Below are 25,614 nucleotides of genomic sequence, written 5' to 3' on the forward strand. Positions count from 1 at the left end.
AATCTGTGCCCAGATGCTGTTGGGGGGTCCATTGGTCCAACAATATCAATCCCCACTCTCTCAAAGGGAACCCCCACCACAGGTAGTGGTATAAGGGGGGCCTTTGTGGTGCCACCTGATTTGCCACTGGCTTGGCAGGTGACACATGAGCGACAAAAGTCTTTAGTGTCCTCAGACATATGAGGCCAGTGAAAGTGTGGGGCAAGCCTGTCCCAAGTCTTGTTCTGGCCTAAGTGGCCTGCAAGGGGAAATTCATGGGCTAGGGTGAGAAGGAAACCTCTCAGAGACAAGGGGATGACCAGCCTCCTGGTAGCACCAGGCTTGGGGTCTCTTGCCTCAGAGTATAGGAGTCCATCGTCCCAATATACCTTATGGGCACCTGTAGCATTCCCTGCAGCCTCAGCAGCAGCCTGCTGTCTGAGGGATTCAAGAGAGGAACAGTCTAACTGTGCCTGCCTCAAGTCTGCCCTGGAAGGTCCCCCTGTCCCAAGAAACTCAACCTGTTCAGGCTCAAGCTCTTCTAGGACAGTTCCTTCTGGGGTCTTGGGGTCAGTCTCCTGAGAGAGCTGATCCTCCACCTGAGGCAGGGGGGAAGGGTCAACCTTACCCCTACTGCCCTTTCTCTTGGGTAGTGTCTGGTCCATTCTTCCAGGATCCAGCACTAGTTCAGCTGGGCATTTCTTGGCCTGTGACCTAGGTCACAGCAAGGACATGTGCTGATAAACCTAACATTTCCACATGAGTCCTATACTCCACATCTGACCATAAGGAGGATTCCAAATCATTGCCCAAAAGACAGTCCACTGGGAGGTCTGAATTAACAACAACCCTTTTGAGGCCATTTACCCCTCCCCAGGAGAAATTAACAAGTGCCATACTATGGGAGGTAGTGGCATTGCTAGCATTGGTCACCAGGTAGTCTGAACCTAGTATTACCTGGTCAGGGTCCACAAAGTTTGGTGTCACCATAGTGACACTGGCACAAGTGTCCCTGTAGGCCTGAGCCATTTTTCCATTGATATAAGGTGTCTGCCTGTACTTGCCCAGAGTACTGGGACTTATTGTAGGGGTCATATCCATGTCCCCAGTACAAACAAGAACAGCCTGAGTAGGTATCCTGACTAAGTCAGAACCCGCCTCAGTTCCCAGGGTTAACCCCACTATAGCCTTGGGAGGATTACTACCACTACTAACTGTACTAGGGGGTGCAGATGCCTTAGGGGCAGTAGTGGTAGGAGTTGGGCCTTTCTTGGTGCACTCACTAAACCAGCAAGTATTACTTTTACAGTATTGGCACCATGGTTTCCTCTGACCATTCTTCTTCTTTTGGGAAGTCTGGGACCCACCCTCTTTAGATTGTTGGGGCCCTGTTGAAGACTTCTGGTCATTCGGTTTGTTCTCATTACCCTTGGGGTCTGCTTTCTTTTGGCCACCACCCTGGTTCTGGTTCTGCTGCTTGACCCTTGTCCTGACCCATCTGTCTGCCTTCTTTCCCAATTCTTGGGGAGAGGTCAGATCTGGGTCAATAAGGTGCTGATGCAACAACTGATTGACAATTATTTAAGATTTGTTCTCTCATAATTAGATTATACAATCCTGTGTAATCAGTAACTTTACTTCCCAGTAACCAGCCTTCAAAAGCCTTAGTGGCACAATCAACAAAGTCAGCACAATCCTGAGACTGAGTTTTCTGGGTGTCTCTGAACAGCAACCTGTACTGTTCAGTGGTTAAACCAAACCCATCAACCAGTGTATTCTTCAGGACTTGGTAATTGTTAGCATCCTCCACTCTTGTAGTGAGGAGCTTATCTCTACCTTTGCCATCAAAGGAGAGCCACAGTATAGCTGCCCACTGACTCTGGGGAATGCACTGCACAGTGCAGGCCCTCTCCAGAGCAGCCATCCATTTCTGGATGTCACCCCCTTGTTTAAAGGGGGGCACTATCTTACTCAGGTGTCTAGTATCAAAACTCCTGGTTTTATCCTTAGGGATATTGCTGCCACCAGTGGGGACAACCCCACTCAACTGTTGCTCTCTAGCAAAGGCAAGCTTCTCCTTGGCAAGGGCAAGTTCTTCCCTCATTCTCCTCTGGGGAGAAGTCATTCTCCTCTGAGAAGAGGCATGAGAGTGCACAGATCTATTGGAGTCCCTAGAATGAGATCTATCTCTTCTAACTCCAAAGTTAGGCCTGCTTAGGGTCAGTACTGGGGGTCCCCCAGATCCTTCTCCATGTAGGTCTAAGTTGGCCCTGGTAAGTCTGCTGACTAGCTCAGGACCATTGTCTGCCTCATCCCCAGAGAGAACCTCTTCATCCTCCTCCTCCTCTACTTCCTCAGTTTCAGGGAGGTCAGGATCACCACGGGTACCTTCTAAGGGGGGCATGCTCCCATCTGTATGAGAAGCCTTTCTAGCATCATATGCCTCTAAGAGACCTAACAGAAAGGGAGTGGTAGGGTTAGAACCCTGTTTCAATTTCCTGGAGGTACACAATTGTCACATCTCCTGGAAACTGAGAGCTGCATATCTGGAAAGGACCTGTGGAGGGTCACTAACCACTAGGGGAGTCTCTGAAGTCTCTCCATGGGTAGACATGCTTTCTAGTGAGGTGTAAGTGATGCACCTACCTACACTATGGGTTTTCCTACTGATCCCTTGCTAAGAGTTGTAGTCAGGGTGTGCTAAGCCCTGTTACACTACAACAGCTGGTTCAGTAGAACTCAGAGTATTTCTAAGCTTGTTATATGTACCTAGGGTACCTTATGTGATCTTTCAAATGATATTACAAGATTATATTTGGTAAAACAACAGCAAGCTCAAATCCCAACCGCTGCCACCAATGTGAGAAGTTGGCCTGATATATGATGCTCACTAGTTCTAGTGATCACCTTGTATCAGTCCAAACAACCCCTTATGGTGATTGGTTGTAAGTCAACCTTATAGACCAGCTATCCTAGTAGCGTGGACAAAAGCAGTCTTAGGCTAAACTCTTTTGGCATGAGAAGCCAGCTGTTTTACCACAATATAACCCCTTGAATACCAGATGAAAGGACACCACACAGGTTGTTATGAAAATAAACGATATATTTATTAATAACAACACCTCTGAACTCTTTATGAGGTCAGAGGGCTAAGCACATGACAATACTACAAAAGAAATAAGAGTTCGCACAATATTTACACGAGTGCCCTAGGGGCACGACAAACCATATACTCAAAACAATGGAATGCGAGGAAGGAAAGTACTGTAAGGAGATCCAGAGGATGGAGGATCGGTGGGACTACACTACGAACTAGGTAAGTACGGAACAGGAGGCCCACGGGACTCACGTGCAGAGTGGGAACTCTCACGCTGGATGCGTACCAACGTCTATGGATCTTACAATTTAGAAAGTTACGGATTCCGGACTGTAGGAAGGGGGAGTCTCTAGTTGGCGCAGTGCAGCACTGGCGACAAGCAGGGACTCTCTCTTCCCCGTCAGGGCTGAGGGTTACCTTCAAGACAACCTCTGCTTACCCTCTAGGTAGTGTGGCTTAAGCAGTCTTAGGCTAATCTCTGGGGCATATAGGGTTAAACATTTGCAATATCACACCATCACCACCAACCCACCACACAATGACACCAAACTGTATTTGTAAAAATATATACTCTTTATATAAATTTCAAGCAGGCTTGTAAATACAGTCTTGGTTCACTTTCTTGAATGCAGGTTCCAGTTTACTTGTAGCAAAACAAAGTCACAGTGTCCTACAAATGCGATGTCTTCTTATTCCCCAAATATGATATTGTTGGGGACTTCCCTGTTCAACGTTCTCGAAAAGGCGGGATGTCTGCTGAGGCCTTGGTGCGCCTCTGGTAATCAAAATGGCCCGACCGGCCCGGGCTCACGCTTCTGGCGGGAGCGGCGGCAGGTCTGTTCGCGTCCGCCTCTCAGTGCGAGCCGCACGGCTGTGCGCGGCTGGCGGGGGAGAGAGCGGGGGCCCTGGGAGCGCTCCACACGCAGCTCCGAGGGCTGCGCTGGCCAGAGGGGCGGTGCGAGCGGGACAGGTCAAATGCTCGTACCGCGGGGCAAACAGTACCTTTGGGAAACTTGAACCAGGGTCGAGGCAGCAGGGTCCCAGGTCGGCTCGGTGATCCTCGTCGCGGTGTCTTCCTCCCTGGGCTGGAGCGAGCGACGGCTCGGCGGTTGGCGTAGCAGCGCGGGCCGGGTCACCGGGACAGAGCGCCTCGGGGATTCTGACAGGAGGTGGCACCCTCAGTGGGCGGCGATCCTCGGAGCAGGCCTCTATTAATCCAGGCGACGTTCAGGCACCCCACGCAACAGCTGTTTCTCGGACAGCGGCGGCGCGTTCAGGGGCACCAGACACGAAGGGGTGCAAGCAGGCACCGGGCGCCACCTCTCTTCACGTTGCGAGCTGCGGCTCGGGGTCAGTCACGGTGCTCGGATCAGCTGAGCTGGTCTTCACGATGTTTCTGGGCCAGGCAGGCGGCAGTCACTTTGTTTAGAGGGAGGGCAGCTCCCAGAGCGGTGCTAAAGAGCGCGAAGGTCACAGAGCGCTCCGCTTTCTCCTGGAGAGGCTCGCAAAAGGAAACCAGCGTCCCACAGTGGTTCTTCTGTCAGAGGGTAGCGCCCACTGTTCCTGGGGCGCTGGTCAGGGGGCAAGTTCACAGGCAAGCCCTTGGAGATCTTCCAGCAGAGTTTGGCACAAAGTTTCAATAAAGCAAAAGTCTCTTGTAGTCTTTTCTTTCCTCTCCTTTGGCAGCAAGGCACCAGACACAGGCCAGAGACAGCACTCCTCCTTGTAGTCCTTCCAGGTCCTTCTCTTCGGGCAGAGTTTCTTCTGTAGCGCAAACAGGATCTAATTTACAAGGAGCAGGGCTCCTTCTTTTATACCCAGTTTCTTTTGTTCTAGCAAGCCAGGGGGGCCTCTGCATAACTGCTCCAGTCTCTGAGCACTTGTTGTGGGTACTTCTGGCTTCTGCATTCAGTGTGAGGGCAGGCACATCAGCCGCTCCCCAGGGGGGCGGAGCCGGCATTGTGAAGACAGGGGCAGCTTGAGCACTTTGTTGACAAGCTTCGGTCCTTCCTGGGCCAGGTGCAGGCTGAGTCATCAGTCGCTCCCCAGGAGGGCAGAGCCAGCATTGTGGAGGCAGGGGCACAGCCTGATGCATCATTCAGGGGAAACTCCCACCACCCACTAAGGGGTCCTCCTGCTAATCACTACCTGTCAACTCCCAGCCCTGTCACTCACACACACCAGACAGTCAGATCCACATCCAAGCAGAGGCGGGCTGAAATGGTTAGGCAAGCAAATGCTAACTTTCTAAAAGTAGCATTTGCAAACACAGGATATTAAAATAAACTTTACTAAAAGAAGTATTTTATTATTCTGAGTTCAGGCATACTAAACATTAATTTCTACCATGTCCCCTGAGCCTGCTGGGATTATAGAGTGTAATAATTCCAGCAGCCCATCTGGCCTAGAAGGGAACAGGTAGCCTTACAATAGTGAAAAACGAATTTGGCAGCAATTCACTATTAGAACATGCCACACACATCAGGGCATGTTCTACCTTACACTACAATGCACCCTGCCCTCAGGCCTACCATAGGGGTGACTAATATGAAGTTAAGGGAAGGTTCAGGGGCTGGCAAGTGTGTGCACTTGCCCAGCTAGCATGACAGTACCAGACTGCACGCAGGTTCTGCAATGGCAGACACCAGACACATTTTAAGGCTGCTTCTGTGGGTGGCGCAACCAGCGCTGCAGGCCCACTAGCAGTGTTGGCATTCACAAGCCCTGGCACTCCTGGTGCACTTTACTAGGGACTAACAGTAAATCCAATGAACCAATCATGGACATCAATCACATGTACACTTTACAGTAGGGAGCACTTGCACTGCGGCACGGGTTGGCCGTGGCGCAGTGCCCTGAGTAGCAGACACCAGCAAAACATTTGAGGCACAACAGCAAAAAGTGGAAGGGAAACTCACGCCAAGGTGCCAGGTCTAACACGTGTCCCCTCCAGCTGAAATGTGGGGGGAACTACCCTTCCCCAGGGAGTTCCTCATCACTAAGGCGGAAAAATCTGGACAGACCATCAGCGTTGGCGTGATCTGTGCCAGGGCGGTGTTCCACCGTGAAGTCCATACCCTGTAGGGAGATGGACCACCTCAACAGTTTTGGGTTCTCACCCCTCATTTGCATCAACCATCTGAGGGGCCTGTGGTCTGTCTGAACCCGGAAGTGAGACCCAAACAAGTAGGGTCTTAGCTTCTTCAGTGCCCAGACCACAACAAATGCTTCTCGCTCTATTGCACTCCACCTACTTTCCCGTGGAAGTAACCTCCTACTGATGAAGGCTACGGGTTGGTCCCAGCCCTCCTCAGTCATCTGTGAGAGAACAGCCCCTACACCATGCTCTGAAGCGTCTGTTTGCACTATGAATTCCTTGGAGAAATCAGGAGCCAGGAGCACGGGCGCCGTGCACATGGCAGTCTTCAGGGTGTCAAAAGCCTTCTGACAGGTGTCGGTCCAAATCACATTCCTGGGCTGCTTCTTAGAAGTCAGCTCTGTCAAGGGGGTCACAATAGTGCCATAGCCCTTGACAAACCTCCTGTAATACCCAGTGAGCCCCAGGAAGGCTCTCACTGCAGTCTGGGTCTTGGGGGGTTCCCAAGCCAGGATGGTCTCAATTTTGGGTTGCAAGGGTGCCACCTTGCCACTCCCCACTTGGTGTCCCAAGTACACCACTGAACCCTGCCCAATCTGGCACTTGCTTGCCTTGATTGTGAGGCCTGCCTTGCGCAGGGCCATCAACACTTCCCAGAGGTGCCGCAGGTGTTCTGGCCAGGTACCACTGAACACTGCGATGTCATCCAGGTAGGCGGCACTGAACTCATCCAGCCCAACCAATACCTGGTTGACCAACCTCTGAAAGGTGGCAGGGGCATTCTTCATCCCAAATGGCATAACCCGGAACTGGAAATGCCCATCTGGTGTGGAAAATGCTGACCTCTCCTTTGCCCCATCGGTCAAGGCGATCTGCCAGTACCCAGACGTTAAATCAAACGTGCTGAGGAACCGGGCAGCCCCTAGCCGATCAATGAGCTCATCAGCTCTGGGGATAGGGTGCGCGTCAGTCTTGGTGACTGAATTGAGTCCTCTGTAGTCCACACAGAACCGGAGTTCAGGTGTGGCTCCCGGCGCAGCAGCCTTTGGGACCAAGACCACGGGGCTGGACCAAGGACTGCTGGAAGACTCAACCACCCTAAGAGCAAGCATCTTGGAGACCTCCTCCTTGATGCAGGCCCTGACCCTGTCAGTTACCCTGTAAGCCTTATGCTTCACAGGTAAGCTGTCTCCAGTGTCCACATCATGGACGCACCAATCTGTGACACTAGGAACCAGGGAGAACAGATCTGGAAACTGCCCCAGCAATTGGCGGCAGTCTTCCTGTTGTTCAGGGGTCAGGGTGGGTGAGAGGTTAACTCCATCCACTGACCCATCTTTCTCACAGGCCACTAAGAGGTCAGGAAGAGGCTCAGATTCCTCTTCCATTCCATCATCAGTGGCCAACAACATGCCCACTTCGGACCTTTTCAAGTGGGGCTTGAGGCGGTTGACATGTAGGACCCGTAAAGGATTCCTGGGTGTCTTCATGTCCACCAAGTATGTCACTGAGCTCTTGCGCTCCACAACCTCAAATGGGCCTGTCCACTTATCCTGAAGTGCACAGGGTTCCACTGGGGCCACGACATACACCTCCTGTCCAGGCTGAAGCTCTACCAGAGTGGCATTCTGGTCGTACCACCGCTTCATCTCCTCCTGGCTAGCTTCCAGATTTGCCTCAGCAAGTTGTCTGAAGCGCCTGGTTTGGTTTCTGAAGGCCAGCATGTAGCTATACACATTCTGGGGAGGTTTCCTGGGAGATTGCTCCCAGCCTTCCTTTACCAAACTCAGTGGTCCTCTCACGGGGTGACCATACAGCAGTTCAAAGGGGCTGAACCCTAGGGACTTCTGTGGCACCTCGCGGTATGTAAAGAGCAGGCATGGTAAGAGGACGTCCCACTTACGCCTCATTGGACCTTCCAGGCCCATGATCATGCCCTTCAGGGTTCGGTTGAATCTTTCAACCAACCCATTTCCTTGGGGATGGTAAGGTGTGGTGAACTTGTAGGTTACACCACACTCTTGCCAAAGGGACTTCATATACTTGGATATAAAGTTGGTCCCCCTGTCGCTCACCACCTCTAGAGGGAATCCCACTCTGGAGAAAATTCCCATCAGTGCACGCCCCACCACGGGGGCCGTCACTGTCCTCAGAGGGATGGCTTCAGGGTACCGGGTGGCATGATCCACCAAGACCAGGATGAACCTGTTGCCCATGGCTGTCTTGGGGTCCAGAGGCCCAACAATGTCAATACCCACTCGTTGGAATGGCGTACTGACCACAGGGAAGGGTTGGAGGGGAGCCTTGTTCTTCCCTCCGCTCTTCCCACTTGCCTGGCAAGTTGGACAGGTCTTACAATGAGCATCTGAGCTCTTGTGCATTTGGGGCCAGTAGAAGTGGGTGACAAGCCGGTCATAGGTCTTGTCCATCCCCAAATGTCCTGCTAAAGGCACATCATGAGCCAGTCCCAGTAGGAAGGCTCTGAACTTCTGGGGTACCACCAGCACACGGGCTGACCCAGGTTCAGCAGCCTTAGGCTCTGAGTACAGGAGGTCATTCTCCCAGTACACATAATGTGTTTTGGCCTGAACACCATTGGCCTGGTCTGCAGCCTGCTGCCGCATACCCACGAGAGAAGGGCATTCTTTCTGCTCCCTGCAGAATTCCTCCCTGGAGGGGCCTCCTTCTTGCTGCCAATGGGTCAGCTCAGGCAGGTCCCCCAGTTCGGCAATCTGTTCCCCAGTAGGCTCCAGGGCATCCCCCTCAAGGTCTGCTTCCTCCTGGACCGTGGGAACTTCAGGGGCCGGTTTCCCGCGCACCCTGCGCCTTCTCCCTAAGGCCGGTTCCTGGGCCTCTCCTTCAGGCCCCAGGACCTCTTGACCACCCCTACTGGCTGCCATCGACCGGGTGGTCACGCACGCCCAGTCAGGTAGACCCACCATCTTCAGGTGAGTCGTCTTCTCCACCTTTTCCCAAGGGGAGTCCTCCAAGTCGTTCCCTAGCAAACAGTCAACAGGCATGGCTTTCCTCACACAGACCTGCAGAGTACCAGAGACCCCCCCCCCACTCGAAGGGAACTTGAGCCATTGGACATTGGCTCTCAGAGTTGTCAGCATTGACAACCCTACAATAGGCATGGGGTACAACCTGCTCTTGAGACACCAGGTGATGCCTCACTGCAGTCACACTGGCTCCTGTGTCTCTAAGAGCCTCAGCTTTCTTACCATTGATGGTAACCACCTGCCCATATTTTTTAGTGTTAGAGGGCAGGTAGTTTGTAGGGACCATCTCACTGTCTCCTAGTGAGACTAGGGTCATCTGAACAGGATCTCCACCCCCCGGGACCATCACTTCTTCTCCTAAGTGAACACTGGTCACTTGTCGGGGCGGAGCACCAGTGGGTGCTGGTTTTCCAAACAGGCGACACTTGGGGTCACTGGCTATGTGCCCCGGGTCACCACATTTGAAACAATTGAAGGGCCCCTTTGGAACAGGTCTACCTGTCGGGGCCCCATTCTGCTTTGGGGGTGGGGGAGGCTGAGAACCTTTCTGCTGGTCCCCTTGGGGATTACTTTGGGGGCCTTTTTGGAACCCTTTCTGTTTTCCCTTGTCCCCCCCACTCTTCTGCTGGGGACCCTGCCCACCCTTGGCGGAGTCTCCCACTGGACCCTTGTGGACCCTGGTGCTGAGCCAGCGGTCCGCCTCCTCAGCAAGCTTCCTCGGGTTGGACAACTTGCTATCAATCAGGTGCTGGCGTAACTCAGGAAAACATTGATCAGACAAGTGCTCCCATGCAATTAAATCAAAGAGACCTTGAAAATCATTCACTTTGTTACCCTTCACCCAACCATCCAGTGCTCTGCAAAAAAAAGTCACAAACTCCACATACGTATTCCCAGGCCGCTTATTACACCCCCTAAACTTCTGCCTATACATTTCAGGGGTAAGCCCATACCTGGTCATTAAAGCTTCTTTCATATGGGGATAGGATCTCTGGTCTTCAGTGGGCAAATCTAGCAGGGTGTCCCGCCCTTCGCTAAGGAACCTTCCCCATAACCCCGCTCCCCAATCCTTCTCAGGGACCCGGTGGGAAAACATGGCTACCTCATATGCCCTAAACCACTGTCCTATGTCATCCCCCTTAAAGAACTCTTTAACTACATCTTTGGGGATGTGCACTCTTGACTCTACCTGCACCGGCATTGCGCTGCCACCAGAGGGAGGATGATCCAAGGTTTTCTCTTTTAGACTCATCTCCCTCATCTTCACATCATACTCCAATTGGAGTTTTCGCTCTTCCAGAGCCATCCTTTTGCTTTCAAGCTCCATTTGGCCCTTTAAATTCAATTCTGCCAGCTTTATCTCATGATCCCTGGTTGCCTGTCTGTCTGCCAGCTCCTCTGGCGACAGGCCTCTGCCAAAGCTAATGACGCTGTCTGGTTTTTCCAGACTCACAGGATCCACAGGTGCACCCTGATCCTCAGGCGCCTTCCTAGATTCCATCCAGGCCTTCAGGGCCTTGTAGAGCTCAGGTTTGTTTCTGCACCCCACGTGTGGAACCTTGAGTTTCTTGCAGAAGAACTTCAGTTCCTTTCTTGTGTAGTCATCCAGCTTTGATGCATCCCATTCTAGCTCCAACGCACCAGAGGCTATGGATTCTCCTCCATCAATGCTGTTTGTGCCAGGCATGCTTGCAACACTAGGGATCTTCTTCTTTTAGCAAAATTAAGAACCAAAAAGTCTGTGGCTAAGATACTGGACTGTAATCACTTATGCAATGGTCAGTAGCTAAGGTAAAACACTGCAAATGTAAATTCGCGATCCTCCCCGCTGCGTCCAATGTAGGAAGGGGGAGTCTCTAGTTGGCGCAGTGCAGCACTGGCGACAAGCAGGGACTCTCTCTTCCCCGTCAGGGCTGAGGGTTACCTTCAAGACAACCTCTGCTTACCCTCTAGGTAGTGTGGCTTAAGCAGTCTTAGGCTAATCTCTGGGGCATATAGGGTTAAACATTTGCAATATCACACCATCACCACCAACCCACCACACAATGACACCAAACTATTTGTAAAAATATATACTCTTTATATAAATTTCAAGCAGGCTTGTAAATACAGTCTTGGTTCACTTTCTTGAATGCAGGTTCCAGTTTACTTGTAGCAAAACAAAGTCACAGTGTCCTACAAATGCGATGTCTTCTTATTCCCCAAATATGATATTGTTGGGGACATCCCTGTTCAACGTTCTCGAAAAGGCGGGATGTCTGCTGAGGCCTTGGTGCGCCTCTGGTAATCAAAATGGCCCGACCGGCCCGGGCTCACGCTTCTGGCGGGAGCGGCGGCAGGTCTGTTCGCGTCCGCCTCTCAGTGCGAGCCGCACGGCTGTGCGCGGCTGGCGGGGGAGAGAGCGGGGGCCCTGGGAGCGCTCCACACGCAGCTCCGAGGGCTGCGCTGGCCAGAGGGGCGGTGCGAGCGGGACAGGTCAAATGCTCGTACCGCGGGGCAAACAGTACCTTTGGGAAACTTGAACCAGGGTCGAGGCAGCAGGGTCCCAGGTCGGCTCGGTGATCCTCGTCGCGGTGTCTTCCTCCCTGGGCTGGAGCGAGCGACGGCTCGGCTCGGAGGTTGGCGTAGCAGCGCGGGCCGGGTCACCGGGACAGAGCGCCTCGGGGATTCTGACAGGAGGTGGCACCCTCAGTGGGCGGCGATCCTCGGAGCAGGCCTCTATTAATCCAGGCGACGTTCAGGCACCCCACGCAACAGCTGTTTCTCGGACAGCGGCGGCGCGTTCAGGGGCACCAGACACGAAGGGGTGCAAGCAGGCACCGGGCGCCACCTCTCTTCACGTTGCGAGCTGCGGCTCGGGGTCAGTCACGGTGCTCGGATCAGCTGGGCTGGTCTTCACGATGTTTCTGGGCCAGGCAGGCGGCAGTCACTTTGTTTAGAGGGAGGGCAGCTCCCAGAGCGGTGCTAAAGAGCGCGAAGGTCACAGCGCGCTCCGCTTTCTCCTGGAGAGGCTCGCAAAAGGAAACCAGCGTCCCACAGTGGTTCTTCTGTCAGAGGGTAGCACCCACTGTTCCTGGGGCGCTGGTCAGGGGGCAAGTTCACAGGCAAGCCCTTGGAGATCTTCCAGCAGAGTTTGGCACAAAGTTTCAATAAAGCAAAAGTCTCTTGTAGTCTTTTCTTTCCTCTCCTTTGGCAGCAAGGCACCAGACACAGGCCAGAGTCAGCACTCCTCCTTGTAGTCCTTCCAGGTCCTTCTCTTCGGGCAGAGTTTCTTCTGTAGCGCAAACAGGATCTAATTTACAAGGAGCAGGGCTCCTTCTTTTATACCCAGTTTCTTTTGTTCTAGCAAGCCAGGGGGGCCTCTGCATAACTGCTCCAGTCTCTGAGCACTTGTTGTGGGTACTTCTGGCTTCTGCATTCAGTGTGAGGGCAGGCACATCAGCCGCTCCCCAGGGGGGCGGAGCCGGCATTGTGAGGACAGGAGTGGCCTGAGCACTTTGTTGACAAGCTTCGGTCCTTCCTGGGCCAGGTGCAGGCTGAGTCATCAGTCGCTCCCCAGGAGGGCGGAGCCAGCATTGTGGAGGCAGGGGCACAGCCTGATGCATCATTCAGGGGAAACTCCCACCACCCACTAAGGGGTCCTCCTGCTAATCACTACCTGTCAACTCCCAGCCCTGTCACTCACACACACCAGACAGTCAGATCCACATCCAAGCAGAGGCGGGCTGAAATGGTTAGGCAAGCAAATGCTAACTTTCTAAAAGTAGCATTTGCAAACACAGGATATTAAAATAAACTTTACTAAAAGAAGTATTTTATTATTCTGAGTTCAGGCATACTAAACATTAATTTCTACCATGTCCCCTGAGCCTGCTGGGATTATAGAGTGTAATAATTCCAGCAGCCCATCTGGCCTAGAAGGGAACAGGTAGCCTTACAATAGTGAAAAACGAATTTGGCAGCAATTCACTATTAGAACATGCCACACACATCAGGGCATGTTCTACCTTACACTACAATGCACCCTGCCCTCAGGCCTACCATAGGGGTGACTAATATGAAGTTAAGGGAAGGTTCAGGGGCTGGCAAGTGTGTGCACTTGCCCAGCTAGCATGACAGTACCAGACTGCACGCAGGTTCTGCAATGGCAGACACCAGACACATTTTAAGGCTGCTTCTGTGGGTGGCGCAACCAGCGCTGCAGGCCCACTAGCAGTGTTGGCATTCACAAGCCCTGGCACTCCTGGTGCACTTTACTAGGGACTAACAGTAAATCCAATGAACCAATCATGGACATCAATCACATGTACACTTTACAGTAGGGAGCACTTGCACTGCGGCACGGGTTGGCCGTGGCGCAGTGCCCTGAGTAGCAGACACCAGCAAAACATTTGAGGCACAACAGCAAAAAGTGGAAGGGAAACTCACGCCAAGGTGCCAGGTCTAACACGGACGAACCCGGCTGGATGGAGGGAAAACAACAGTGGACCTGGACACTAGGATAGTGAACACTGACTTCAGCACCCAGAAGCTTTAGTTACCTCAGCCACAGGCTGCGGGTGCATAGGGCTAAAGTGGTGTCGGGTTTGCTGCGTTGATCCCGGTGATGCCTGAAACAAAGAGTTGCTGGCAGGCAGCCAGATGGAGGAGTCCGGTGGTTCCAAGGATGGAACTAGGAAGGAGAAGTCCTGAAAGGGAAGGGGACAGAGTCTTGGTCACTAGCCAGTGACGGTGCTGGAACCAGATGCTGTCGCCGCGTTCAGGTGGAGGAAGGGTCGCTTCTCTCTGTAGCTGCGCGGACCAGGAGCTGACCAGGCTGGAGGCACGAGCTGTCCCACGTATTCTGCTGCTGTTGGCGGTGTTGGATCGTCGATCTGGACAACAGGCCTTGGCTAATGCAAGCCACGCGGTGGAACAAAGATGGCGTCTGGTGTGGACCAGGAGGGTCCGGGGTGCTTCTCTTTTGCAAGGAAGCAAGGGCCAATCTGGGGGACCAGACTAGCAGTGTTGAAATCTTCGGGTCGTCATCTCAGAGGTCACGAGCCAGCCGGCAAGTGACCAGACAACAGGAAAGCAGCAACCAAGCAAAAGGGGCCCCACGCAGATCACGGGGATGCTGGGGGGCTGGTCTTTGGAGCAGGAGCTGCGTCAGTGTGGGGCTTCTCAGTCCCCAATGCACTCACTCGAGGAACTCTCGGGGGTCGTGCTGGAAGCGCTGTGCAGGTTTCTTCAAGATGGCCGTATCCACGTTGCTCGTCGCACCCACGGGTCCCAGCTGTGCTGTGGATGTGGGTAGAGGTCAGAGGGGTCTGGAGGTCCGGGTCTTGTCGAGTTGAATGGTCGGATTCCGGGCTGGAAGGACTTTACAGCAAACCGCACAGGAGCTTGATGGTGCCTGCGAAGCAGGATGGTCACTCCCTGACCATAGGGGAGATTCTTCAGTCTTCTGATGTTCAGGAGGTCGAAGGTCAAGAGTTTCTTCGTGGAAGTTGTCAAGATTAATCTAACTGGGAATGGGATCAGCTCCTACCTTTATTCAGCTAAAGGGGGCTGCACTACGACTAGGTCCCTCCTCTGGGTGGGACCAGGAAGGGGGGTGGCTACACCCCTTATCCTTTGTCCGGTTTCCCGCCAGAGCTGGGGCTGGAGTGCCCCAGCAACTGGTTGGAACCGGTGTATGCACAGGGACACCTTGTGTGCCCCGGGCATGTCTCATTCCTTTCAGCCTTGGCCTACCCAATACACAAAATCCTGTCTGGGGTGGTGCTAGCACCTCCCAAGGCAGGAAACCCTTTGTCTGAGTCTCCCTTGCTGGAAGGACTCCCAGCAGCAGGAGGTCATACTTGTGTCTGTGGTGGCAGCATCCATTTTGTGATGCTGAGGCTCGAGTTAACTTTAACCGGGGTTCACAGTTACATACATGTCGTGCCCCTCAAGAAGGGTGGAATGCTAACCCCGTCGCCAGAATTGGCGAGGGGTTAGTATTCCAATTCGTATGACACCTTACTCGACATGTTTTGATAATGTTATACCAGAGTTAGCATTTATCCGCAAGGTTGATAATGCACTTAAGAGTATATGGTATAGCGTTATCATGGAACAGCTATTAGGACTTGGTTCCGCAAGCTGCAGATGGGCTCAGCTCATGCCAGATCACCATCTCACATAAAACCAAGCACTCTGCCTTCAGGATTGATAAGGCCTGCCATAGGAGTGACTGATAGGAATATATGTGTCCATTTTAGGGTTAGATATAGGAATACTATATCTAAAGCAAAGGGTGATTACACCACCTTGCCCCAGCTGTCGTGCAGCCAGTTGTGTCAGATTTGGGTGGCCAGCTAGGGGTGGCATAATACATGCTGCAGCCCCTGGTAGGCCCTGGGTACACCTATGCCCTGGATACCTAAGGTGTACTGTACAGGGACTGATAAGGTGGCCCAGTACCAATTGGTAAATGCACCTAAGGTACATGCTTGTAATTTAGAGAGAGAACAGCTAGGCTGTGGGTCTGATTAGCAGGCCCACAGCCAGGGAAAGTCGTAAACCAGTGAAGCAAAAAGCAAAAATCTGGGGTGGCCATAGGATTGCAGACCCCACTCTCCTACAGTCCCTCCTCAGATTAGAGGAAGAAAGACGGTCCGAAGATCCGTGCTGACCAATTGGCCCCACTCCGACCTGCCTAGAGGAAATCCCAGTGTATGCAGCAGCCCCCAGAACCCGGAGGACCTGCCCTGCACTCACCTTAAAGACTGTCACCCGTGAGCACCGGATTTCTTCAACAAAGACTCCAACACAGAACCCGGACCCAGGCAGCTCCACGGTTAGGCACCAGACGGCCCACCACCAAAAGGAGGTCTCCTAAGCAATCCCGACCAGGGATCTGGTGATCCCCAGCCTACCTTGAGCTTCACGGTACAAAAGGGGGTGGTGATGGACGGAGCATCTGACCCAATCAAACACTCACACCCAGTCAAAAGATCTGGTTCTAATCCATCGCCGTTCTTTAGCCCACTCTGCCACCCCAGTTCAGACATGGCTATATGCAAATCAGTCTGACCCTGTGCCTCATGGGAACAGTCCAGTCCGAACTGCCAAGCCATGCCTTCCCTGGACCGGAAACAAGCTTCCGAGGACCGGTTTCTGGCATTCCAGCCGTCTTCAGCCCGGTTTGCTTGAATCCAGTGGCAAAGTGAGCAAGGGACTCACGCCTGAGCATACCCTGCCAACTTATGGCGGCCAAAAGCGGTACAAAAGGGGATGGTGATGGACGGAGCATCTGAGCCAATCAAACACTCACAGCCAGTCAAAAGATCTGGGTCTAATCCATCACCGTTCTTAAGCTATGCTCAGACCTGAGTCCCTTGCTCACTTTGCCACTGGATTCAAGCAAGCCGGGCAGAAGACGGCTGGCATGCCAGAAACCAGTCCTCGGAAGCTTGTTTCCGGTCCATGGAAGACATGGCTTGGCAGTTCGGGCTGGACTGTTCCCATGAGGCACAGGGTCAGACTGATTTGCATAAAGCCATGTCTGTCCATCACCACCCCCTTTTGTACTACCTTGAGCTTCAAGCAGACACATGAAGCCTCAACTTGAAGGCCCACCCTACCGTAAGAAGATTCCAATGCCAAAAGAGCCCTGCATCCGATGCCTCACAGTCTCGGGTGGCCCAACCGACAGTCCAGGCATCCCCCAAGAACCCAGCTTACCTCTCCTGCTGGTGGTCGCCTCCTGACAGAGCCTGCAGCCTTTCCTTAACCAGAGATCTCTATTGTAAACCACAACGTCTTCTTGGCATTCTGCATCCAGCAGCTTCTGTGCTGCTGATGGTGCAGCTCCTATGCAGATTCTTTGCCTCTGCAGTGCTGAGCCCAACCCCAGGAGCTCTGCTCCCACACCCGAGTGGCCTGCTCGTAAGCAGCCCCTGACCACAGACCCCTTAGACCCACTGGTAACATTGGGCCCCTGCACTCCGGACCCGGCCACCCCAGTGCCACTGGTGGTGCAATTTGAGTGGCTAACTGGACCTTGGTGAACCTTGGTCCGAACCCCGAAGGGTTCGGACCAAGGTCAAGTACTTATCTCTAAACTGTTAACATTACTTTTCCCATAGGAACCAATGTTACAAGTTTGTTCATAAAAACATCTGTGTTGACCTGTATTTTGTATGGAAGAAAAGTAACTCTTTAAATCAAAACGTGTCTTACATATCTTTGTGTTGAAGGATCCACCGAGTGATATCCAGGCATATCATGCCGAGTGGTCAATGTAATCCAAAAGTAAACAAACTATTCCAAAGTAATCTATGTATTTTAAACTGTTCTAAAATCAAATACAAACCTGGAATGATTGCAAATTCAACTGCATTCCCTCGTAAAGTCTTGCATTTGAGAGTATATTTCTCTTACCTGTGCTAAGTCCTGCTTGGTTCTTGAAATAAAATACACATCTTTTTATACATACCTAAGGTCTGCTCTGCGAGTGTGTGCCATCATCCTTGATTGAGTGAATACAATAAATGCTTCACCCACCCTCTGGATAAGCCTCACTGCTCGCTCACACGACCACAAAGAGCTGTTAGAGGCCTAATGTAACCTCTGCTATACCTGTGGGGATCCCCTGGACTCCGTGCACACTATACCTTATTTTGGCATCGTATATACAGAGCCAGCTTCGTACACTATTGTAAGAAAGTAGCTCTGTATATACTGGACCAAAGTAAGGTATAGTGTGTATAGAGCCCACAGTCCCCAGAGGTTTGGCAGAGGCTAAAGTTAGATGTAACCTTACTCTCCAAAGGGGTAGCTTGGTCGAGCAGAAAGGCAGAGGACTGTGTAAAGCATTTGTTGTACACACTCAGTCAGCAAAAGGTCTCACACACTCAAGAACTGAACTCTAGGCCAATTGTTTTGTATCAGAAAATATATAGTTTTACTTTAGAACCAACAATAGGTATCAACATATACTTTCTCAGAATGAGTTACTTTAGTTTATATACTTTGGTAATAGGCAATTGGTGCAATGGGCAACTCAATTTCAAACAATGCAACATTGAGCTCAATGTGAGTTTCTAGTTAAATGCAATTAGTTACTTTATGGATTACTTTTCTAACCACAGGACTGGGTCCTAGATTCAGTCCTGGGACATGAGCTGTAAATAGTTGAGTAAAAGCGTGTTGGTTACAGTAGTGATTTTTAAGGAATATTATTGGATTTTAAAAGTTGACACTTGGAAACTTTTTCACATAGAATCCCCAATGTTATCCTATGGGAGGAAATACACTTGGCAGGTAAGTGGTGTTATCTTTACTTTCTTACTCAGTGGTGGATCCTGGACCCAGCACGGATGCAGCTCCTGTGAACTGTTGAAAGAATGCGTTTAAGTCACATAGGCGATTTTTGAGGAATATTTGTAATTTGTGAAAATCAACACTTAGAAACTTTTCTGGTGAAACCCAGACAATGGGCTCCTAGAGAAGGAAATACAAGTTACTGGTAACTACGGTTACAATTACTTGTCAGGGTCAGTGCTGGGCTGAAAGATGCAGCACGGGGTTCTCTCCTGATAACAGGTGAGTAAATCAGAATTCGATGTTCGGCTGATTTTAGGTGAATATTTTAAAGTTTCAAAACTCCACACACAGAAGAATTTCCAAGTGAAACTAGTCAATGTTAGCCTATGGAAGGAAAGGGAGTCATCGCTTTTCAGGTGAGTACTCGACTGGTGAAGTTAAGGTTCTGGGCATAGACTCGGGGGTCTCCCAGGGTCGGAAAGGTACAGTTGCTGCACCCTCAGCGGCACAGGGGCAGCCGGGTGCAAAGGTAGGTAGGCCCAATGTTATCCAATGAGAGGCAGGGGGTCTTCGGTTGGTGGCGGCTGGCAAGCAGGCCACGCGTCTGTGGGAGCTGGGCTCCTGGTCACTTGCTCAGGGCAAATGGGGAAGTAGAATAGGACAAAGGTTGCACTCCCAGGGGCACTCTGCCAGCTGGGTGCAGGGTGCTTTTGAGCCGTCGGGTGCTCAATGTTAGTCAATGGAGATCTTTGAAGGTGAACAGGCTGCAGGCTCAGGGACGGAGACTCTGCAGGAGCGATCAACACTTCGAGGGGTAAGTTGGGATCTTGGAGGATAGGTAGGCACCCAGGAGTTGGGCACAGGGGGCCGGGGGGTGCAGGGGTGTCTTTTTACTTCGGGAAATCTTACCCTCTGCTAGTTGCGGTTGGAGGGGTCCCTGGTTCAAAGTCTGCAGGCGTCGTCTGGGTCGTTGAGAGGGTCTTTGGGCACTGGATTTCAGGTCACAATCTCCGGGGGGACATCCTCAGGCTCTTTGTCCACTCGGGCACAGGCCGGGCTCGGCGGGTGCAGTGTGGGCTGGATTTGCGGTTCCTGACTGGCACCAGGGGTATTGCTGTTTGAGCAGAGCCACTGCTCGTGGGAGTCCCAGTCTTAAAGAGGTTCAAGGCAGGCAGGTCCTCCGGGTTTGAGGTTGCTGTCTGCAGGAGACGCCGGGATTTAGCAGGAGCAGGTTCAAGGATCAACAGGCCTGTAGGGCTGGGGCCAAGTCAGTTGGTGTTGTCCTTTTGTTAGCAGCTGCACGGCAGGTCTTCATGATCTTCTTTCTTGTTTTCAAATCGGGATCTGAGGAAGGAAGGTTCAGGGTGCCCCTAAATACTAAAATTAGGGGCGTTACAGGTAGGGGAAGGGCTGGGACCAATGTGTCCCTGTAATGGGGTGAGTACACCCCCTATCCTGCTCCTCTCCTGTGGGAGGGGGCAGGAGCCTATCTCTGATTGGGCAGGGCTCCCCATTCTCAAGATGGCCGGAGCCCGGACTTGTGCTTCACCTCGCCTCTCCAACCTCAGGGGTGGAGTTGGCACAGGCTGGCACACCCCCTTTCCTCACTTAGGGTTTCCCGCCAGAGTGGGGGTCATAACCGGTGGGGGTCAGTCGCTGGGTACAGCAAGTGGCCTGGAGAAGCTCACAAAGGCGGCATGCCTTTGAAGCTTCCCCTGCCCATCCTGGGGGAGGAGACCTAGCACCTCACCCCAGGATGTGCGTTGTTGCAGGCCCAGGAGAGCGGGGGGGGGGGGGGGGGGGGAGGATGGCTCTCCACCCAGGGGTCCAGCAACAGGTTGTGTGAGAAGTTGGCCTGATATGCAGTGCTCACTATTCTAGTGATCACTATGTATCAGTCCAAACAACCCTTATTGATGTTTGGTTGTAAGTCAACCTGATAGACCAGCTATCCTAGTAGCATGGACACGAGCAGTCTTCAGGCTAAACTCTAGAGGGCGTGTTAAGCCAGCTGTTTTACCATCACATTTACCCCTTGAACACCAAGTGAAAGGACACCACACAAGTTGTTATCAAAAATAAACATATATTTATTTATAACAAGACTACCCTGGCTCTTTATGAGTCAGGGAGCTAAGCACACAACAAAACTCTTAGAGAAATACTTAAAGTCGCACAATTTACACAAATGCCCGAGGGGCACGAAAAACCATATACTATACAAGTGGAATGCGAATTACTAGCAGGTAAGTAACTATTCTCATAGGCTTTAGAATCGCTAGGACTGGACTACTGAACCTTTAGATTACAAGCAGGAGGCCTAGGGACGTCGTGTGCAGAGTGGGAACTCTCACGCGTAAGGCGGGAAAAAGTCTATGGAGGCTAGTAAAAGCAAAGTTAGTGTTTTCGGGCGAACCCGACTAGGTAGGTCAAAAACGAAAGTGGATCCGAACACTTAGAGTGTTGGACTATGCTGAAGCACCGGAGTACTCGGTTTACCTAGCCCAGGGGCTGCGGCTGCATAGGGTTCAAATGTCATCGGGTTTCTTCGTTGATGAACCAGGAGCCTGAAGGAAGAAGTTGCTGGCAGGCGGCCAGTGAAGAAAGTTAGTGGTGATCCAAGCCTGGATCAGGGAAGAAGAAGACCTGAAAGCAGAGGGGACCAAGTTCTGAATCACTAGCCAGTGATTTAGGTGGGCACCAGAGTGGCACCGGGCGAAGTCACCTCAGCCAGGTGAGTGGGCGCTGCTGGGCTCTGCAGTCTCTCGGACCAGGAGGCGTTGTCGGCGACCAGGATGGAGGTGCGAGCTGTCCCACGAAGATATCTGCTGTCGACGTCGCTGGACCCAGGATTGGGGAAACAAGTCTTGGCAAATGCAAGCCCACGCGGTGGACTTAAAATGGCGTCTGGAGTGGACCAGGAGGGTCCAGGGTGCTCCTCTTTTGGAGGGGAGCAAGTGCCAGTCTGGAGCAACCAGACCAGCGGTGTTTGTCGTCGAAATTCGTCGTCAGAGGGTCACTAGCCAACGGGCAAGCGACCTGGACAACGCGGTGAGCAGCAAAGAGCAGAAGGGCCCCACGCAGATCTCGTGGATGCAGGGGGGCTGAACTTCGGTGCTGGAGCTGCTCAGGGTTGGGGCTTCTCTTACCCCAAAGCACTCGGTCGAGGGTCATTCGGGAGTCGTGCTGGTCAAGCGTCGTGCAGTCTTGGAAGATGGCCGGTCCCTCGAGTTCTCGTCACACCTACGAATCACAGCTGGGCTGATGATGCAGGTAGAGGTCAGAGGTGCCAGGGAAGCCGGTTCTCGTCGTGCTGGGCAGTCTTGATCCGGTGAGGGGACTTACAGCAGACCGCGATGCTTGGAGTGACTACTCCTTAGCCACAAGGGAGAAATCTTGAGAAGAGTCTTGAGTTCCTTTCGTGGAAAGTTGGTTCAGGATTCAAAGATGATCTAATTTGGAAGGGGGCCTGCTCCTACCTTTATCCTGCAAAAGGGGGCTGGCACGCGACTAAGTCCTGCCCTATGGGTGGGACTAGGAGGGGGGTGGTTACACCCCTCTCCTTTGGCGGGCTTTCCCCAGATCAGGGGCTGGAGTGTCCCTGGAACTGGTTCAAGCCGGCCTATGCACAGTGAGCACCGGGGTGCCACTTGCAGTCACCTTCCTCTAAAGCCCTGCCTACCTAGGATACACAAAATCCTGTCTGGGACGGTGCTGGCACCGCCCCTGGCAGGAAACCCTTTGTCCTTGCCTCCTGTGCTGGGAGGACTCCCAGCAGCAGGAGGGCAGACTTGTGTCTCAGTGGCAGCATCCATCTTGTGGAGCTGAGGCTATGTCTGACTTTAACCGGGGTTACAGGTTACATACATGTCGTGTCCCTCTAGAAGGGTGGAATGCTAACCCCGTCGCCAGAATTGGCGAGGGGTTAGTATTCCAATTCGTATGACACCTTACTCGACATGTTTTGATAAAACGATACCAGAGTTGGCATATAACCGCGAGGATTATAATGCACTTAAGAGTATATGGTATGCGTTATCATGGAACAGCTATTAGGACTTGGTTCCGCAAGCTGCAAACGGGCTCAGCTCATGCCAGAGCACCATTTCACCTTATTCCACGCACTCTGCCTTCAGGATTGTCAAGGCCTGCCATAGGAGTGACTGATAGGAATATAGGTGTCCATTTTAGGGTTAGGTATAGGTATACTATATCTAAAGCAAAGGGTAACTACACCATCGTGCCCCAACTGTCGTGCAGCCAGTTGTGTCAGATTTGGATGGCCAGCCAGGGGTGGCATAATACATGCTGCAGCCCCTGGTAGGCCCTGGGTACACCTATGCCCTGGGTACCTAAGGTACTCTGTACAGGGACTGATAAGGTGACTCAGTATCCAATTAGATATGTACCTAGGGTACATGGAATCCATTTTACAGAGAGAGCAGTAGGCCTGGGGTCCTGAATAGCAGGGCCCCAGGTCAACTAAGTCAGAAAACCAGCAAAACACCAGGCAAAAAGTTGGGGGCAACCATAGTCAGGGATCTACCTTCCTACACAGGTCAGCTGTGTGGCAGCCTAGGCAGCCTCTCAGACAAGACGTGGATTGTAGTTTAGGTTTCAGGGGGCATCTCTAAGATGCCCTCTGTAGTGCATTTTACATTAAATCCCACACTGGCATCAGTGTGGGTTTAATGTGCTGAGAAGTTTGATATCAAAGTTATCAGTCTTCAGTGTAGCCTTTTATGGTGCTGTGGTGTTCGTAATGACAACCTCCCAGTACCATATACTCTTAATGGCATCACTGCACTTACAGTGCCCAGGAATGGCCCTGGGTACTGTAGGGGCACAGGGCTCATGCACCTGTGCCCACACCACTGGCATAGGGCACCCAGCTAGAGTGGTGACTGAGGTATGCCAGGGCAGTGGGTTTGTGGGCATGGCACACAGGGATGTGTGCCATATCTACTCTCTGTTTAGTCTTGTACCAAGTCACGCAGCCTGCAAAGGCAGTGTGTCTGTGTCAGGGTACAGGGCCCCTAAGGGTGGCACAATAAGTGCTGCAGCCCTTAGGGGCCTTCTCTGGTCACAATGCCCTGTGGTACAGTTTACCAGGGGCTGACATGTGGCCAGAGATGCCAATTGGGTTTTATTTTTAATGCAGTTTTAGGGAAGGAACACAGGCCCTGGGCACCTGATTGGCAGGAGCCCAGGGCACACTCAGTGAAAGAACATCAGCAATTCAGCAAAAATTGGGGGAATACCATGCAAGAAAGATGTCACTTTCTCACAATTATCTCCCTCTAGAGCAGGAGAGAATTCTCTAGGGCAAGAGACCCCAACAGGGAGCGCAAGTTGCCACCCCCCTCCCAAAAAAAAATGGGGGGGTTGGACCCTAAGGACAATCTTTAAAGGAGAGCAGACAGGAAGCTCACACTTCAGGACAGGATCCACTGAGGGGGTGGTGACCCATCAGGACAGAATCTAGCAGAGGGGGGGGGGGGGTGTGCAGGCATGGAGGGGGAAGACATACCCCAGGACAGAATCCAATGGGAGGGGAAGGACAACTCGGGGCAGTCGACGGGATGGGGTAGGACATGCTGCAGGATTCAACCCTCTGGAAAGGACGCACACCAGGAGGAAAATGACAGAAAAGTCCACTTCAAATCCATGCAATATGAACACAGACAAAACGTACAATTATTTCCTAAATTGGGCCCTTCCCAGGTGACAAGACGCTCAGGGTGTGAAAGGACCATGAAATGATGCAGTTAGGCTCTCACCAGTTGTGGTCTCCTGTTCTCGGGCTCCTCTGGTTCCTCCTTTACACCTTCACTGCGCGTCACCCTCCGAGCGCTGTCCTGCCCAGTGTAGACACCTCCCGCCAACGCCTCCCTAGAAACCAAAATCAACAAACATCACCAACAAAGCGAACTTCAGCTGACGGATACTGACAGCAAGAGTAGGAGGGCGACTTTCCCCGTGTGCATCGTACAAAACACAAGCTCTCAAATGCTTCTCGGATTATACACATTATGAGGGGTTTGAAACAAAATAATCTGCCTTGATTAACATAAATTATTAATTACTGAACAGTCAACATGAGAGAATGATACCACAGCCCAATATTTTTCTTATATGATTAATTTCCCCTTCAACCTGCTTTTTATTTCTAGGAAGTAATTAATTGTTAGTAAATGACTGGGTGAATCTTTAGATGTTTCTTTTTAATTTTTTCTGCTGCAGCCATCATGAGTTGCACTCTTTATTAGGGGTGAGCTGTGTCAATGCGCAAGGGTGCTGTTGGTTTTCCGATGGCCTGGTGTGCTCTTGGAGCGTGAGTGTTCTGCGCTCTCTCTGGCCGCCTCGGATATGTGAAAGGTCTCCCTTGTGCTATGTTTGCTTTGTTCCACCACGCCATCTCTTGATGAACTCTGACGACCACTAGATCCTCCCAACCCCCTGTAGCCTGTGACCACGTCCGTAGCCATTCTTGGAACGGTCTCATGTGCAGACGAATATTGGGACCTAAATGAATGCAGGAGGCCATCATTCCTAGTAGTTCCCTGTAGGAAGGTAGATCCCTGACTATGGTTGCCCCCAACTTTTTGCCTGGTGTTTTGCTGGTTTTCTTACTTAGTTGACCTGGGGCCCTGCTATTCAGGACCCCAGGCCTACTGCTCTCTCTGTAAAATGGATTCCATGTACCTTAGGTACATATCTAATTGGATACCGAGTCACCTTATCAGTCCCTGTACAGTGTACCTTAGGTACCCAGGGCATAGGTGTACCCAGGGCCTACCAGGGGCTGCAGCATGTATTATGCCACCCCTGGCTGGCCATCCAAATCTGACACAACTGGCTGCTTGACAGCTGGGGCAAGGTGGTGTACTCACCCTCTGCTTTAGATATAGTATACCTATATCTAACCCTAAAAATGGACACACAGGTCTCCTATCAGTCACTCCTATGGCAGGCCTTGACAATCCTGAAGGCAGAGTGCTTGGAATCGTGTGAGATAAGTGCTCTGGCATGAGCTGAGCCTGTCTGCGGCTTTCGGGATCCATCCCTTAGCCGTTTCCATGATATCGCATACCATATACTCTTAAGTGCATTATAATCCTCGCGGTTATATGCCAACTCTGGTA

At 52.0% G+C, this 25,614-nt stretch overlaps 1 protein-coding gene across 1 annotated transcript in view; it reads right to left on the reverse strand.

Moving 5' to 3' along the window:
- FAM13B (family with sequence similarity 13 member B) overlaps positions 1-25,614 on the reverse strand; it is a 333,002-nt gene that overhangs the window by 156,703 nt on the left and 150,685 nt on the right. Inside the window, exon 9 of the mRNA XM_078664100.1 lies at positions 24,250-24,361. Coding sequence (XP_078520226.1) covers positions 24,250-24,361 — 112 coding nt within the window. The remainder of the gene's footprint in view (positions 1-24,249; positions 24,362-25,614) is intronic.

Source organism: Lissotriton helveticus, chromosome 10 (genome assembly GCF_964261635.1).
Source record: "Lissotriton helveticus chromosome 10, aLisHel1.1, whole genome shotgun sequence".
NCBI lineage: Eukaryota > Metazoa > Chordata > Amphibia > Caudata > Salamandridae > Lissotriton > Lissotriton helveticus.